Source organism: Bactrocera tryoni, chromosome 5, assembly GCF_016617805.1.
Source record: "Bactrocera tryoni isolate S06 chromosome 5, CSIRO_BtryS06_freeze2, whole genome shotgun sequence".
NCBI lineage: Eukaryota > Metazoa > Arthropoda > Insecta > Diptera > Tephritidae > Bactrocera > Bactrocera tryoni.
In genome coordinates this window covers 67,736,307-67,753,309 of record NC_052503.1, presented here as the reverse complement: position 1 = coordinate 67,753,309, position 17,003 = coordinate 67,736,307, and the positions used below count along the sequence as shown (strand labels likewise).

The following is a 17,003-nucleotide window of genomic DNA, read 5'->3' as shown; positions in this document are numbered from 1 at the left end:
TGCTAAACCGTCGATAGCATTTGGAAACAATGCCTTGCCGGGTACATTTAGTTTACTTTAAATTAGGACAAGCATTTGGATTCGTTATCCAATATCGCAAAATAATGTTCACTTGCACTCGATGATTGGACAAAAGCCATGTGATATCTAATTTGGTCGTATTGTCGATGAATTTATTGTATGCTTGGATTCTACCGTTTTTCACAATACTTTGATATGGCACCTCTATTTCGTCTGTACTCTGGATCACTTGTCCTTTGTCATTTAGAAAAACAATATCGGCACATTTTTCGTCGCTGTAATATTGTGGCAATGAAGCGAGCAACTTATCGCGCAAGGTCTTGACTTTTGCGTTGTTTTCCAAGTCAAATGTTTTGCATTGATCATTTACAATGCAAACTTCTATGGAAGACTTTGCACTTTGACTGATAATTTCATTACACTCTGTATCACTCACTAACATCCTTTTTTCTTGACTTCGCTCAATGGCATGGTTGCTGTCTACAAAAATGTCATCCTCTGTCAGTTCCAGACTTACACGTGCAGTTGCATACTTAACATCTTCGGAGTTAAAAGTCCTGTTTACGCTTACACCATTTCTAATGAAACAAATTACGACAGACGCACAAGAATAGTTGACAACAAATGTCAATAACATGGAAGATAGCAACGCAAAGTTGATTTTCATGGTAAACGATTTAAGTGTAACTTGATTGATAGAATTTTAAATCGAAACTCACAACTTGATCACCGTGTCTCCAATTTATAACCAGAAAGCGATACTCGCCATGCTATACACGGACAACCAAGATGTGAGTTTCAGCTGATAATTTTTCCATGTTATGTATTTGTATGTGTTCTTACTACGAAAAGGGCATAATATCATGTCTTGACTCATATGTCTGAACAGCACGCCCACGTAATTCCCGAAATCCATATCCATGTTTTCTCTGTTGTTGAGAGACTTTGTTCTTTTAAAGTAATCGCAAAGCAGGCATACCATGAGCGTTAAATTTTTTATTCAGAGTTCTTTTTTTATATAAACTGATTGTCCACTCGCACAGAGCGTGGCTGATTACACATATTCTGTTGTGGTTTTCCGAAATCATTTGAAGGCTTTTATACAAAACATCTGAATACAATCACACAAATCAGAATAGTATATAAAACCAAACGTTTACTTAACGGAGCTCAGTATCGTTTCATCAAACGACTTGGCTTGTATTCGAGAGTTAGTGCAGGCAAAAACTTCATTTGAAAATGTCGTTCATAAAGCTGTCCTTTGTATTCATGGTTTTTTTGTTTTCTTTTGGTGGTAAGTGTTCATATTTATGTTATTTATTTGGAAGAAAACAAATAGTTTTGATCAGTGAAGACAAATGTCTTATTTCTTAACAAACAGAAAAGTAAACTTGAGAACAAAAAATTTTTAGAAAAATGGTTGAATGTTTACTTTGATTTACAAGAAATGGTCTTCCACAAGATAATGTCAAATAAGGATTCTGATTTTTCAAATGGGAATATTATCACCGTCGATATAAAGTTGTTAACTTTGTTGTTACTGAAACAATTGAAACGAATTTTCGATTGTTTCTCATTAATGCGGAAATGTAAAAAAAGGGGCCACGTTTCGTTATTGATATACACATAGATTGAATCAAAATATACACATAGATATATTCAAAATTATTTTTCGTTACAGATACGGCGACTGTTCCAACTCCTCCAACTATTCCAATTCCTGAACATTGTTCGGTCATTACGTCGCAAATATTCAAACTCTCGATTTTCGATTTGGAAGATGTCCAAACAAAATCGGCCCTTTATTTGAACGTCACTGAATTCGAAAATCAAACTGTCGGTCAATTTCTCGATTACTTGGAAAATGTACAACATATCTCCTTGAGTTCACATACTGCATCCGTAAGATCTTTGAATCCACCCAAAGATGTCTCGCCTTTTACCACTATACCTCTAACGACACCATTGTGTCAAGCAATTGATGTATCGTATAATCTATCGAACGCTGATCGACTATACAAATTATTTGTAGGAGTGGAACTGACTCCACGACAAGCATTAGTGAGAAGATTTTCGAGAGGTCTTGTCTTTGATAATCACACGGGTCTCTTCAAGATGGGCATCTTGTCGCCAGTCATCTTCGACAAAACCTATCAACCAGTTGAACATCCTCCAACGCCAAGCGTCGTAATCGAAAAGCACATTATCGAAACGGTTCATACCACAGAAACGACAGCATCCAGCCAAAATGGATTTTCCACCGAAATATCAGCATTCATCATATCAGTGAAGGCGGAATATTCAAAAGAAAAAGGTTCCACGTCGAAAAGTTCAATGAAAACACGGCATGCAGTCGTCTCACTATTAAACAAGAAAACAGGATTGTATGTGGACGAAAGAAAAATAGATGTGGACCCGTCATTCGTCGAGGAACTTTATTCCATCGTTGACAACAAAAACTTATCATCATACGATCGTACGAAACTTGTCGTCGAGTTATTGAACCGTTACGGATGGTACGTAACGAATCAATTTACTCTTGGAGGACGACTGGACGTCGTCAAATCATTGCATGAATCGAGTGCTTCGAATGAGACGAAAGAACTGGAAGCTTTAGAAACAAAGTTCAGTGCGGCATTAAGTGCATTTGGTGCAAGTGTGGGCGCTTCTTCTAAAAAAGGTTCGAGCTCTGTTGACACGACATCGTATTTTTCATCTGATGAACGTATCACGGCAACGGTAGATGGGGCGACAGACATAGCGTCTTTCATGAAAAATGTGGAAATCAAAGAAAATTGGCGGATCATCGCTTTGGATAATACTGTACCGACCTGCAAATTCTTATTAAGAAATCACAGTAATTTGTTTGCTGAAATTCGACGGCTGATCATAAGCAACGTTCATCATCAATCCATCAGCAACTTGCAACCCCATATAAATATGTTGCAATTGGTGAATGATATATGGGACAATTATGTTCATTCTTTCTGAGCGAAACAGATTGGGAAAAAATTCAATTAAGCGCAATCCAACTTGTCTTAAAATGTTTCGTATCTTTATTTTCAATAAAAGAATGCTCAGTTTATAACTTTGTTTGCTTCTTTGTATTTTTATTCTTTTCATAACCAGCAATTCGATTGATCTTCTTTGAAAAACATTTATTATATACACAGAGGGAGGTGCTATCGAGCGAAACCTAACCTACCTGCATGATCGAATGAGCAATGAGCGGTGAAAAATAATGCATTAAAAATTGTTCTTACGCACTGAGTAATCATATATCATCCTCATTATATGCTTTCATTACGTATATTAGATGACAAAGTCTTCATAGAATATACGGTCAAATTTTTAAAGGCGTTGTCGACGGCATGTTTGTCTCATTCGTACGATCGGTTGGCCTTGATGTTTGTAAGAAAACGTTGAAGAAAAAATAGAAAAGTATAAAAAGGCAAAAAGTAGACATAATTCATAAACAATTTGGTCTTTGCACTAGCATACAATTATGATCAACTATCAAAGCGACTCCAAGCTTCTGTGTTGACAGATAATGTACAAAAATTAACATTTTTATTTCTGTTGTCCATAATGATTGGAAATGTACTTTTGACGTAGGTGTTAATATTTTGATTACAATTTATACCTCTTTTGTTCATGCAACTTCATGGCATCTCGCCCCTCAACACAACATTCATCACCCAACTTACAGCATCACACCATGCAACCCCACGCAACAAACACAACCATACCACGTCATACATCTACCCAACCACACTGCACAACATAATCGTTTTCACCACCCAACCAATCAAAAAGGATTGGTTGGATCGGGGTGGACCCCAATTCGATTCTTACGACCGTATAGCATACACACGTCTCGCCAACTCGTCAACGGTTGATCGGCCAATTTTAGTTTGAAGGACTGGTCCAAATTTGGAATTCCTTGCCGCTCGCGTGTGCAGCAACAGTGAACAGTGTAATAAAAATAAAGAATTGTGTGAAGTTTGCTCGCAAAGGGAAATATGTAAATTCCTACATTTTTTATTTTCTAAATTTTGGAAATCTTTAATTTAACTAAAACCACAAAGGGATACGTAATTAAAAGTCAGCGTAAGTATACCCCCCACATACCCTGTGAAACTAAGTGCAACAAACAAATGGTCCTTCGAGTCTCTTAGACATGCACTTAAAATATTTAACAGAACCAACCAAAAAGTACAACAAACAAATGGTGAAGATACACAAGCCAAGAGAATAAAAGTGTGTTTTAGAAAAAAAAGTATAACACAAAAAAAAAATACTTACATACATACATATTTAAGTGATCAAATCTACGAAGTGGACGCGAAATCAACTAAAGCAAAACAAATACAAAAAAACTAAAAATAAAATACGGGCGCATTAAAAATAAGCAAATAACATCCAAGACAAAAATAAAAACCCAAAACGTACATAGGATTCCATTGCAGCAGACAAGTATTGCAAGCAACGTGGGAAGAGGATAAAAGCTCCAAACGGAGAACATCAATAGGAAAGAGACCAAAAAGAGAGAACGAGAAGGAACCAGAGGAGATATAAGTATTGCCCATAGACCATAAAAAAGTAACATAATTTTAATTAAATATTTAATAAAATTATTTAGCTGTAATACGGCATTGAGCTAATTATAAAAAACCCAACTGTTGGCTTAACGAAAAACCAGTTAGACAGTTCGGTGTATACATATTTATGTATATAAGTACCGAAATAAATGAAAAAATTACGGTACCTGCCTATTGCTTATTTTGTGTTTCCAAGCACACTATAATTTTCCAAATTCAAAAACAAAAACAAAAATTTTTCAACGTCAAGTATTCTTACTTGCAAGTTTTGGCGAGATCCCTTGGGCTGATAAAGCTACAAGCAGGATCGCCTATAATAAAGAAGTAAAGGCGAGCAAAAAACTAAGTGCAAATATATACATATGTACACATATAAGTAAATGTACTCAACTGTATAAAAGATACATACATACAAGTTAACGGCACAGACACTTTATGATAAATGTAAAGAAAGTGTATCTTCTTTCGCATTCGCTATATTGCACATACGTATTACATACATATGTACATATATAACAATTGTGCGAAACGATAAGGGAAACGACAAAGAAACAAACAAACATAAAGCATAACTATATGCATATAAATATATACATACTTATAATTTTGGGTCATTATTATTTTCGTTCTTTTTTGCGTTTTTATCTTAAAAGATATACGTACTAAAAAATAAGAAACTATATACAAATTCATTGCGAGTATATCGCAAATACGTTTAGCTGATACACGGTAAAAAAAAATTAATATCAAAAAATATATACAAATATTTATTGAGACGATTTATGGGGTGAATACGCGTTCGCAAATTTACATAATTTAATTAATTAATAATAAAAATTGCAATTCTATTTCTATTTTTTTTCCATTTTTATTTACACATTTGCTCATATTACCAATTTCTATACCCTAAACAGGGTATATTAAGTTTGTAACACCCAACAACAAGAATTGAAGGAAGCTTAGCGGAGACCCTATAAAGTATATACATATATAAATGATCAATATGTTGAGCTGAGTCGATTTAGCCATGTAAGTCTGTCTGTCTGTTCGTATGGTCTGTCCGTCCGTCCGTCCGTCTGTATAAATAATTTTGTTTGTATTTTAACAATTTCTTAAACGGAATTATACTTATTGTATTTATAAATTTTACACGACAATCCTGTTCCGACTTGCTGGAGCTGGCGATCGAGTTCTCGCGGATGGAGGTCGAAAAGTATAATTGCGGTTGAGTAGCGAGGTGTTGACGCGGCGCAGTGTCTAAGCGAATGTTGATGTGCAATGAGTGTATGGCGAATGTGTCGAACGAATTGTGACAGTTTTATCGGGTAGAGGGGGTGAATGATTAACTCATTTCAACAGCAAGCTTTGAGCTTAACAATCTTTTGCTTTGAAATACAATTAAACAAAAAAAACGTTAGCTTCGGCTACACCGAAGCTAATATACCCTTCACTGGAGCATTTCTTTTAGTAACTATGTGTTCAGTTTGTATGGAAGCTATATGCTATAGTAATCCCTTAAGCAATAATCCATGTCAAATTTCGTGCAAATACCACGTCAAATGCGAAAGTTAGCCATACAAGCCCTTGATTCCGATCGTTCGGTTTGTATGGCAGCTATGTATTTGCTAAAGTCAGCCGATCTGTCGAATATAGTCGAATTTCTTCGGAGATTACATTGTAGCCTTAGATAATAATCTGCACTAACTTTTGTGAAGATACTTTGTCAAATGTGAAAGTTTGCCATAACATAACTTAATTCCGATCGTTCAGTTTGTATGGCAACTATATGATATAGTGGTCCGATATCGGCAGTTCCGACAAATGAGCAGCCTCTTGAAGAGAAAATGACGTTTGCAAAATTTCAAAACGAGATCTTAAAAACTGACAGACGGACAAATCGACTCAACTCGACATACTGATGATTTATATATATACTTTATAGGGTCTCCGACGATTCCTTCTGGGTGTTACAAACTTCGTGACGAACTTAATATACCCTATTCAGGCTATAAAAACAGCACTATTCACATGTACGAGAATTATGACTTGTTCTCATTCCGCAGTAGTGAACTCAGGCATGAGATAGATAAATCTGTTTTTTTTTTTTTTAGATCTCCGAAAAAACAGCCCTTGGTCGGATGAAACCCAAATCAATTCCGGTGTGTAGAACCGACTGTCGTGGGAATTGTGATAAATCTGTTCTATCGTCCTGCTTGTCCTGCTGTAAATAGATGAAACGGCGACTATCCATAATGTTAATCCACAAAACATTAAGAGAACTTGCAAATAAATTGTTACAGAACTCATTTTGATGGATATTTAATAAGTCGGCAAGAAAAAGTCAATGAAACCATTATTATTATTCATTATTATCCTTTATTGTCCACGGTAAAAATGTCCAATGCATATTTATATATAATGTGTTGTGAACCATTTCGGAATGGGTCTGATAATCGCAAAAAGTAGTAACAAAAAAAAACAGCTGTGAAATGAATACATATATTAAAAAGAAATTACACAGTGCCTATATGCATTATTACATTAGAACTAGATTAGTTAGCTCTTTTGAAGAAAAATAAAATATAAATATTTAGTGCACAAAGTACATATTAAAACAAATAATTGCGTATCAAATAAATTAACAAGACAATTTGCAATAATCAAGTATTCAAGTTTGAAAATACGAAATTCAATCGAACTGCAAACTTCACAAACTATCTTTCTATGCAGAACGGTTGACAAAAATCATTAAGATATTTTATAAAAATTGCAAACTGAAAATTCTTTCAAGTTCTTGTTTTTAGTCTCTGATATCAATTTCTTCAAAATTTGAAAGTTGTTCGTGATAAGTTTTAATATTCAATGTAAAAATAGCAAAAAATGACACTTATGGAGAAAAATATTCGATATATTTTTCAAAATGTGGCAACATCTTCAATAATTTTTTCAGCAATCTCTTGTGATTTAAAAATAAAAACGTTGAAATACAGTGATCGTTTATTCTCTATTCTGTATACTTCATCGTGTGACCCGCAACCTTCCTTTGATAATTGATGGCCCGTATCATTGCCTTTTCCTCCTCCGCCCATCGTTATCTGATCTTGGTGTATGTCAGTATTGCCAACAGATTGTGTTTCTCTCTTTCTACGTTTATCACAGCTCCATTTACCAGGACGACTAGGATACATAGACACACCTAGTTCGTATCGGAATTTCGAGAGATCTTGCCCATTTTCTATGAGTACTTCTTTGTTGAACAACAAATCATAATGAGTATTGTTATCATCAATATATCTGAATTGGCAGACACCATTTCCAGTTACAATGCCATATAAATAATGCATTTCATGGTTTGCACGGAAATCGAATAACTCGCAATAGTATATATAACCGGGTTGATGATTTTTCCATGTGACGGTCAAAGTAACAGCAGTATTATTTGTTGCTATGACGACGTTAGTCCAGGATACAGCTCGATTATTTGTTGATCGGACATCTTTTAACGGTAAAAGTATCTTGTCTTTTGGCGACCGAGAAGATATTTTGAGCGTTAACTGATTATCCTCAAATTCATCAGTTCGCGATCCGGTAAAAGCTACTTTATCTCTTTCGTTCACGTCAACGTAGTATAATCTTGGGATTTCCGATTTTTTAGTCTTATAAGCATGAGATTCTATAGACAATGATTTCTCATGGGCGTACGGTGCAACCAATTGAGTACTCACCACGTTTCGGCTTGTTACTCGATCGAGTTGCGCGCGTTTGTCTCTAGTTAACCAATTTTGTGCTAACTCGTCGATAGCATTTGGAAACAATGCCTTGTCGGGTAAATTTAGTTTACTTTTTAAATTAGGACAAGCATTTGGATTCGTTATCCAATATCGCAAACTACTCAATGGCATGAGCATGTTCACTTTCACTCGATGATTGTACAAAAGCCATGTGATATCCAATTCAGTTGTATTGTCGATGAATTTATTGTATGCTTCGATTCTACCGTTTTTCACAATATCTCGATGTGGCATGTCTTTTTCGTATTCACTCTGGATCACTTGCCTTTTGTCATTTAGAAAAACAATATCGGCACATTTTTCGTCGCTGTAATATGCTGGCAAAGAAGCGAGCAACTTATCGCGCAAGGTCTTGACTTTTGCGTTGTTTTCCAAGTCAAATGTTTTGCATTGATCATTTACAATGCAAACTTCTATGGAAGACTTTGCACTTTGACTGATAATTTCATTACACTCTGTATCACTCACTAACATCCTTTTTTCTTGACTTCGCTCAATGGCATGGTTGCTGTCTACAAAAATGTCATCCTCTGTCAGTTCCAGACTTACACGTGCAGTTGCATACTTGACATCTTCGGAGTTAAAAGTCCTGTTTATGTTTAAACCATTTCTTACGAAACAAATTACGACAGACGCACAAGAATAGTTGACAACAAATGTCAATAACATGGAAGATAGCAACGCAAAGTTGATTTCCATGGTAAACGATTGAAGTGTAACTTGACTGATATAATTTTAAATCGAAACTCACAACTTGATCACCGTGTCTCCAATTTATAACCAGAAAGCGATACTCTCCATGCTATACACGGACAAACAAGATGTGAGTTTCTGCTGATAATTTTTCCATGTTATGTATTTGTATGTGTTCTTACTACGAAAAGGGCATAATATCATGTCTTGACTCATATGAAATCCATATCCATGTTTTCTCTGTTGTTGATAGACTTTGTTCTTTTAAAGCAATCGCAAAGCAGGCATACCATGAGCGTTAAATTTTTTATTCAGAGTTTTATTTTTACATGAACTGATTGTACACTCGCACAGAGCGTGGCTGATTACTAATATCGCGTTGTGGTTTTTTCATATCATTTAATGCTTTCCCACATGCCAACATGATCACGGTGTATCAAATTTATAACGTGAAAGCGATCCTTCAATTGCTATAATTAATAAATGCTAATAATTTTTATACTCTGGACAGGGAAGATGGAAGTGTCAGAGACCCTATAAAGTATATACCCTATAAATATATAGAAAAGATCAGTATATTCAGCTGAGTCGAGTTAGCCGTGTCCGTCTGTCTGTCTGTTTGTCTGTCTGTCCGACCGTCTGTCTGTATATATACGAACCAGTCCCTCAGTTTTTAAGATATCATTTTGAAATTTTGCAAACGTCATTTTCTCTTCAAGAAGCTGCTCATTTGTCGAAGCTGCTGATATCGAACCACTATAACATATAGCTGCCATACAAACCGAACGATCGGAATCAAGGGCTTGTATGGAAAACTTTAGTAATGGACGTAGTATCTTCACGAAATTTGACATTGACTATCATTTAAGGTAATAATATAATCTCCGAAAAAATTGTTCAGATCATATTGCTATAGCATATAGCTTCCATACAAACTGGGCACTTAGTTACTAAAAGAAATGCTTCTGTGAAGTGTACAGCCAAAGTTAACGGTTTGTCTTGTTTAAAGTTAAGGTTAGTATACCCCTCTGCGCCAGGGAGCCCACTTGCGCCAGCTCAGGGAATAAATTGTGATTTTATAAATTATCTATACTTTTTTCACATAAAATGTGTAATTCATATTCCACGACCAATACTCTATAATTAGATGTGCATTTCATCGAGGTTAGAATAATTAATTCGAGTTTACATTTGAAAAGTCGCGCCGTGTTCGGCAATTTGCTGTCGCGCACACGCAGAGAGCAAAAAATTTTGAAATCTGGTAGATCCGCTGTCAACCCCCCGTGCGCCAGTTTGGATTACACACTCACAAAAATTAAACTGGCGCAAATTGGCCCAATGAAAAATGAAACTGGCGCTAATAGGGCCTAGGACCTGAAACATTTTTTGAGATTATCGATTTTCTGAATATCGTGAATTTCGACTCAAAATAATATTAGCAAAAAGTAAAAGATAGTGATACTTCATCTGTAACAACTTTTGTCACGACCAAACGTACTATTATTAACATTGGATATGCTCAATCCACCGTCAGCCTTGAGGTTACCTTATATATTTTGTTCTTTCAATGTGTTCCTGCTACGAGTAGTGCATAATATCATGTCCACTGCGCATGACTTGATGTACATATATAGAATATCATATCTGCGCAATTTCCGAATTTCATATTCATGTTTTCTCTGTTAAATCTAAAAGCGTTAAATTTTTTATTCAGAACTTTATTTTTATATGAACTGATTGTACACTCGCGCAGAGCGTGGCTGATTACGAATATCCCGTTGTGGTTTTCCGAAATCATTTGAAGGCTTTTATACAAATCATCTGAATACAATCACACAAATCAGAATAGTATATATAACCAAACGTTTACTTAACGGAGCTCAGTATCGTTTCGTCAAACGACTTGACTTGTATTCGAGAGTTAGTGCAGGCAAAAACTTAATATAAAATGTTGTTCATAAAGTTGTCTTTTGTATTCATGGTTTTTTTGTTTTCTTTTGGTGGTAAGTGTTCATATTTATGTTATTGATATTGATTACTGTTTTCGCAGATGGTTATTATATCAAAGTAAAATTGAGTTTTTAAATACAAAGAAGACCACGAATTCGGAATCAATTGAATATTAAATTTTATACGTTTGTGCCACAAAATCTGTCAATTTTGCTTTTATACAAACTTTAAAAAAATCATTGTCTGCATAAAATTTAAAAATTTTGTTTCGCAGTTTATGTGCCAGAAAACAAGTATTTTTGACCAGTGAAGACAAGTGTGTTATTTCTTAACAAACAGAAAAGTTACCTTGAGAACAAAAACTTCTTATAAAAATGTCTGAACGTTTACTTTGACTTACATTGAAGTGTTCTTCCACAAGATAATCTATGTCAAAAAAGAATTCTTATTTTTCAAATGATAATACTATCGCCGTCAACATAAAGTTGTTAACATTTTTGTCATTGAAACTATTGAAGCGAATTTTCGATTGTTTCTCATTAATGCGGAAATTTAAAAAAAAAGATCACATTTCGTTATTGATATACACATAGATTGAGTCAAAATATACACATACATATGTGGATATATTAAAAATTCTTTTTCGTTAAAGATACGGCGACTGTTCCAACTCCTTCAACTATTCCAATTCCTGGGCATTGTTCGGTCATTACGCCGCAAATAATCAAACTCTCGATTTTCGATTTGGAAGATGTCCAAATAAAATCGGTTCTTTACTTGAACGTCAATGAAATCAAAAATCAAACTGTCGGTCAATTTCTCGATTACTTGGAAAATGTACAACATATCTCCTTGAGTTCACATACTGCATCCATAAGATCTTTGAATCCACCCAAAGATGTCTCGCCTTTTACCACTATACCTCTAACGACACCATTGTGCCAAGCAATCGATATATCGTATGATCTACTAAACGATGAAGGACTATACACATTATTTTTAGGACTGAAACTGACTCCACGAAAAGCATTAGCGAGAAGATTTTCGAGAGGTCTTGTCATCGACAATCTTACGGGTCTCTTGAAAATGGGTACCTTATCGCCAGTCATCTTCGACAAGACCTATCAGCCAGTTGAAGATCCTCCAAAGCCAAGCGTCGTAATCGAAAAACACATTATCGAAACGGTGCATACCACAAAATCTACAGCATCCAGTCAAAATGGGTTTTCCGCTGAAATATCAGCATCCATCATATCAGTGAAGGCGGAATATTCAAAAGAAAATAGTTCCACGTCGAAAAGTTCAATGAAAACACGGCATGCAGTCGTCTCACTATTTAACAAGAAAACAGGATTGTATGTGGACGAAAGTAAAATAGATGTGGACCCGTCATTCGTCGGGAAACTTTATTCCATCGTTGATGACAAAAACTTATCATCGTACAGGCGTACGAAACATGTTGTCAATTTATTGAACCGTTACGGATGGTACGTAACGAATCAATTTACTCTTGGAGGACGACTGGACGTCGTCAAATCATTGCATGAATCGAGTGCTTCGAATGAGACGAAAGAACTGGAAGCTTTGGAAAAAAAGTTGAGTGCGGCATTTAACGCAAGTGTGGGCACTTCTTCTAAAAAGGGTTCGAGCTCTGTTGACACGTCATCGTATTTTTCATCTGATGAACGTATCACGTCAATGGTAGATCGGGCGACAGACATAGCGTCTTTCATGAAACATGTGGAAATCAAAGAAAATTGGCGGATCATCGCATTGGATAATATTGTACCGACCTGCAAATTCTTATTAAGAAATCACAGTAATTTGTTTGCTGAAATTCGACGATTGATCATAAGCAACGTTCATCATCAATCCATCAAGAACCTGCAACCCCATATAAATATGTTGCGATTGGTGAATGATATATGGGACGAATATGTTCAGCCTTTCTGAGCGAATCAGATTGGGAAAAAATTCAATTACACACAATCCAACTTGTCTTAAAATATTTCATATCTTTATTTTCAATAAAAGAATGCTCAGTTTATAACTTTGTTTGCTTCTTTGTATTTTTATTCTTTTCATAACCAGCAATTCGATTGATCTTCTTTGAAAAACATTTATTATATACACAGAGGGAGGTGCTATCGAGAGAAACCTAATCTACCTGCATGACCGAATGAGCAATGAGAGGTGAAAAATAATGAATTAAAAAATGGTTCTTGCGCAATGAGTAATCATATATCATCCTCGCTATATGCTTTACTTATTAGATGACAAAGTCTTCATAGAATATACGATCAAATTTTTAAAGGCGTTGTCGACGGCATGTTTGTCTCATTCAAACGATCGGCTGGACATGATGTTTGTAAGAAAACGTTGAAGAAAAAGTAGAAAAAGTGTTAAAAGGAAAAAAGTAGACATAATTCATAAACAATTTGGTCTTTGCACTAGAATACAATTATGATCAACTATCAAAGCGACTCGAAGCCTTTGCGCTGACAGATAATGAACAAAATTTAACATTTTTATTTCTGTTGTCCATAATGATTGGCAATGTACTTTAGACGTAGGTGTTAATATTTTGATTGCACTTTACATCTTTTTTGTTTATGCAACTTCATGGCATCCCGCCCCTCAACACAACCCTCATCACCCAACTTACAGCACCACACCACACAACCCCACGCAACAAACACAACCATACCACGTCATACATCTAACCAACCACACTGCACAACATAATCGTTTTCACCACCCAACCAATCAAAAAGGATTAATTAGATCGGGGTGGATCCCAATTCGATTCTTACGACCGTATAGCAAACACACGTCTCGCCAACTCGTCAACCGTTGATCCGCCAATTTTACTTAGAAGGTCTGGTCCAAATTCGGAATTCCTTGCCGCTCGCGTGTGTGGGTGTGCAGGAGCAGCAACAGTGAACAGTGTAATAAAAATAAAGAATTGTGTGAATATCTTGAATTTGTAAAAATATTAAAGTCAGCGTAAGTATATCCTAAAAATTTAAAATCAAACTGAAAACCCGTTTCTGAGTAAAAACACAGCACAATCGATTCAAGTTTTCATGTCACATTCAATAATCTACGCATTTCAATGAACGCGACCCTGCGGCGCTCGCTTATTGTTGAATCTTATACCCTGAATATAGTATGCTAACTGTGGCACAGAGCTTGTTATATCCAGGACGAAAAGTGGGAGACGCTATAAAGCACATATTCCCATGTATGACTGATCGGCGCGACGATTCTGCAAACGGACTGTTTTTGAAGAAATCAAATTGAAATATTTTTTGATCACCAATAAGCTGCTCATTTTTCGAAAACGCCGATATGAAGCCGCTATAGCATATAGCTGCCATACAAACTACCGATCCAAATCCAGTTTTTATAGAAACTTATTTAATTCGTACGAGGAGTATGTTATAGCTTCGAAGTGGCCGAATATTTGTTTAACTTTTTTTACTCTTTCGCGGTTTGTGCAATTTTTTGCCCAACTCTTACCGCGGCAAATCAACGCTGGTCGGCACTTTTTCAAATTTCCAAAGCAAATATGTGCAACTAAAAATTTCAATTTTTAAGCAAACATGGAAGTGTAGATTAACATTTGATTGTGTATTTACTTATAGGCACACATATGCGCTATGGACATACATAAATCTGCACACGCGTTGTTATCTAGTAAGTTGCAGTGTCGTTCATTTTGTGTTTGCACACTTTCACACACGTCCCACCAAATAACGGTTTGATTGTTTTCCGCTTTGAGCTGCTTCATTTAACTAATACATGCATTCAAAAAGCAATTTTTTCGACTTGAAAGCATTTAGCAACATATCTGTATTGTGTCAGAAAACACGTAAAATAAGCGAGTGCGCCTGAGGATATGTAATGAAATACAAATTGAATAAATTTTATTGTGAGAGCATTTATTTGATTTTCCAGCAGCTATTTTCTTGCTAAAGCGGATAATAATTTTGTTATATATATACATTTTTTATACACACCTCTTACATATACATATATACATATATTTGCTGTATTTTGAATATAAATTTCATTATTAAAATTTTAATATCCTCATATGATTAGCATTTTTTATTGCATTTCCAAGCGCATATCACTTATTGTTTCAGGTCCGCGTTAATTTATGATCCGAAAAACCGGAGTCGAAAAAAATGAGGCGAGCGTTTACAACTGTGCTCGTCGCTGTGATTTGCTTTTGAAAGGAATTTTATTTATGAGGTTTTCCGAACACCAGTGTATATATAAATGAATTCCTATGTGTTCATGTTTAAACTTTATTTTAAAGAATGAAAAATATTGATATAAATGATAAATATGATAAATTTACTAAGCTGAAAATGTTGAAAGTTATTGTTAAGTTCTAGACATGCAAATCACTTGCTATTCTGTGGAAATAACTGCATTCTATAGTATATTTTTTAAGAAACAAATAATACGCAAACTTTAAGTTAACTTATTTTCACAAAATTCTACTTCGGCTACTAAAAAATATAATTCTTTAAAAGAGATAATTGTACACCAAACACACAAAAAAGTTTGTGATTAAATAATAAATATTTAAAACAAAAAATCACTAAAAAAATTCAAAATTGTACAAAAGTTCCCCACAAATCATATTGTTTTGAAAGCGCCACTCAATGTTTTCTGGTGCTATACAAGTCATCCAACAGTATTTGAATATAAATACGAGTATGTGTTTACATGTAAATTCTGTAAATATTATGTCTAAGCCTCAAAATAATGTGCACCTAATGGCATACACACATACTCTCATTAAAATATGAAAAGAATTCGCCGCTAAAATGCGCACAGAAATTTCGACACGCAAATGCTCGGCAACAATTCAGCAAAACTTTGCACAAAAGACGCAGAAAATGTTCAAAAAGTATGACAGCACACGAACACATATACATGCAAATAAATATGGCTGTGTATATGAGCATTTGCATGTTAATATTGTGTTTTTTTCAGTTCGGGTTAAATTTGAACATCCATTGCGAAAATCACGTGCAAAGTAGTTTCATTTGCTCTAGTTAGATATAAAGCGCATGGGTATTAATAAGACGAAAATAAGACAACAATAACAATATTTAAAGCATTATTTCTATTCTGCTCTTAATGCATTATTGCTAACCCTGGCCATAATATACTAATATAAAAAGCTTTTTGGAAATAGAATCAGTACTTTTTTCTACCGCTTAGTACATATTATTTTCAAAATTTCTGAAATGCTTAATTCAACATTTTATGCTTTATGTAGTAAATTAAAAAAAAATCCAAAAAATACTCAGAGGCTTATTTATGCTTATTTTACGTAATTAGTTCAGAAACCTGCACAACTTTTCTCCCAAATATAGCAAAAAAGCTATTGAATACTATTTTTTCGAGTCAAAGTTAAGAATATTGAAAAAGTATACTAAAATAAAAAGAAATTAAAAACTTTAAATGTTCGAGCTGTAAAATAAATAAACAAATAAAAAACGGTGGAAAAATCCGCTCAAAAATGACATACTCGTACATACAAATCATCGCAGCAAACAACGCGAAAGAAAAACAACAAAAAAACGAAAACACGTCAATAGCAAGCTACAAGCAACAACAACAAAGCAAACTTTCATGCAAACAATACCAGCCGTATAATAGACACAGACATGCTAGCCAACATGCAGACACACAAAATTACTTACATATATGTATATACATATGATATATACGCAAACGTAAACTCAAAGTGTTTGGTGCAGCAATTCATGGCGCTACACGGCGTATGAGTTACATACAGGCAAGCATATTGTATAGCGATTTCTATGTGGCGATTTTGGCTGCTTGCATGGCCATACGCGCTCACATAGAAACCCATACAAAGGCACACGCAAGAGTACAAATGCATGTTGCTTGTGTGTTA

The 17,003-nt window shown here is 34.9% G+C and overlaps 2 protein-coding genes across 2 annotated transcripts; both read left to right on the top strand.

The window, feature by feature from the left end:
• The first annotated feature begins 1,248 nt into the window (after window positions 1-1,248).
• LOC120777886 lies at window positions 1,249-3,110 on the top strand. Its single transcript, XM_040109448.1, has 2 exons — window positions 1,249-1,315; window positions 1,703-3,110. Exons 1-2 carry the CDS (start codon window positions 1,261-1,263, stop codon window positions 3,010-3,012), a joined length of 1,365 nt encoding a protein of 454 aa, XP_039965382.1. The 5' UTR covers window positions 1,249-1,260; the 3' UTR covers window positions 3,013-3,110.
• A 7,901-nt stretch (window positions 3,111-11,011) lies between these two features.
• LOC120779039 lies at window positions 11,012-13,111 on the top strand. Its single transcript, XM_040111162.1, has 2 exons — window positions 11,012-11,109; window positions 11,709-13,111. The coding sequence occupies exons 1-2, from the start codon at window positions 11,055-11,057 to the stop codon at window positions 13,007-13,009; spliced, it is 1,356 nt and encodes a 451-aa protein (XP_039967096.1). The 5' UTR covers window positions 11,012-11,054; the 3' UTR covers window positions 13,010-13,111.
• Window positions 13,112-17,003: the final 3,892 nt, after the last annotated feature.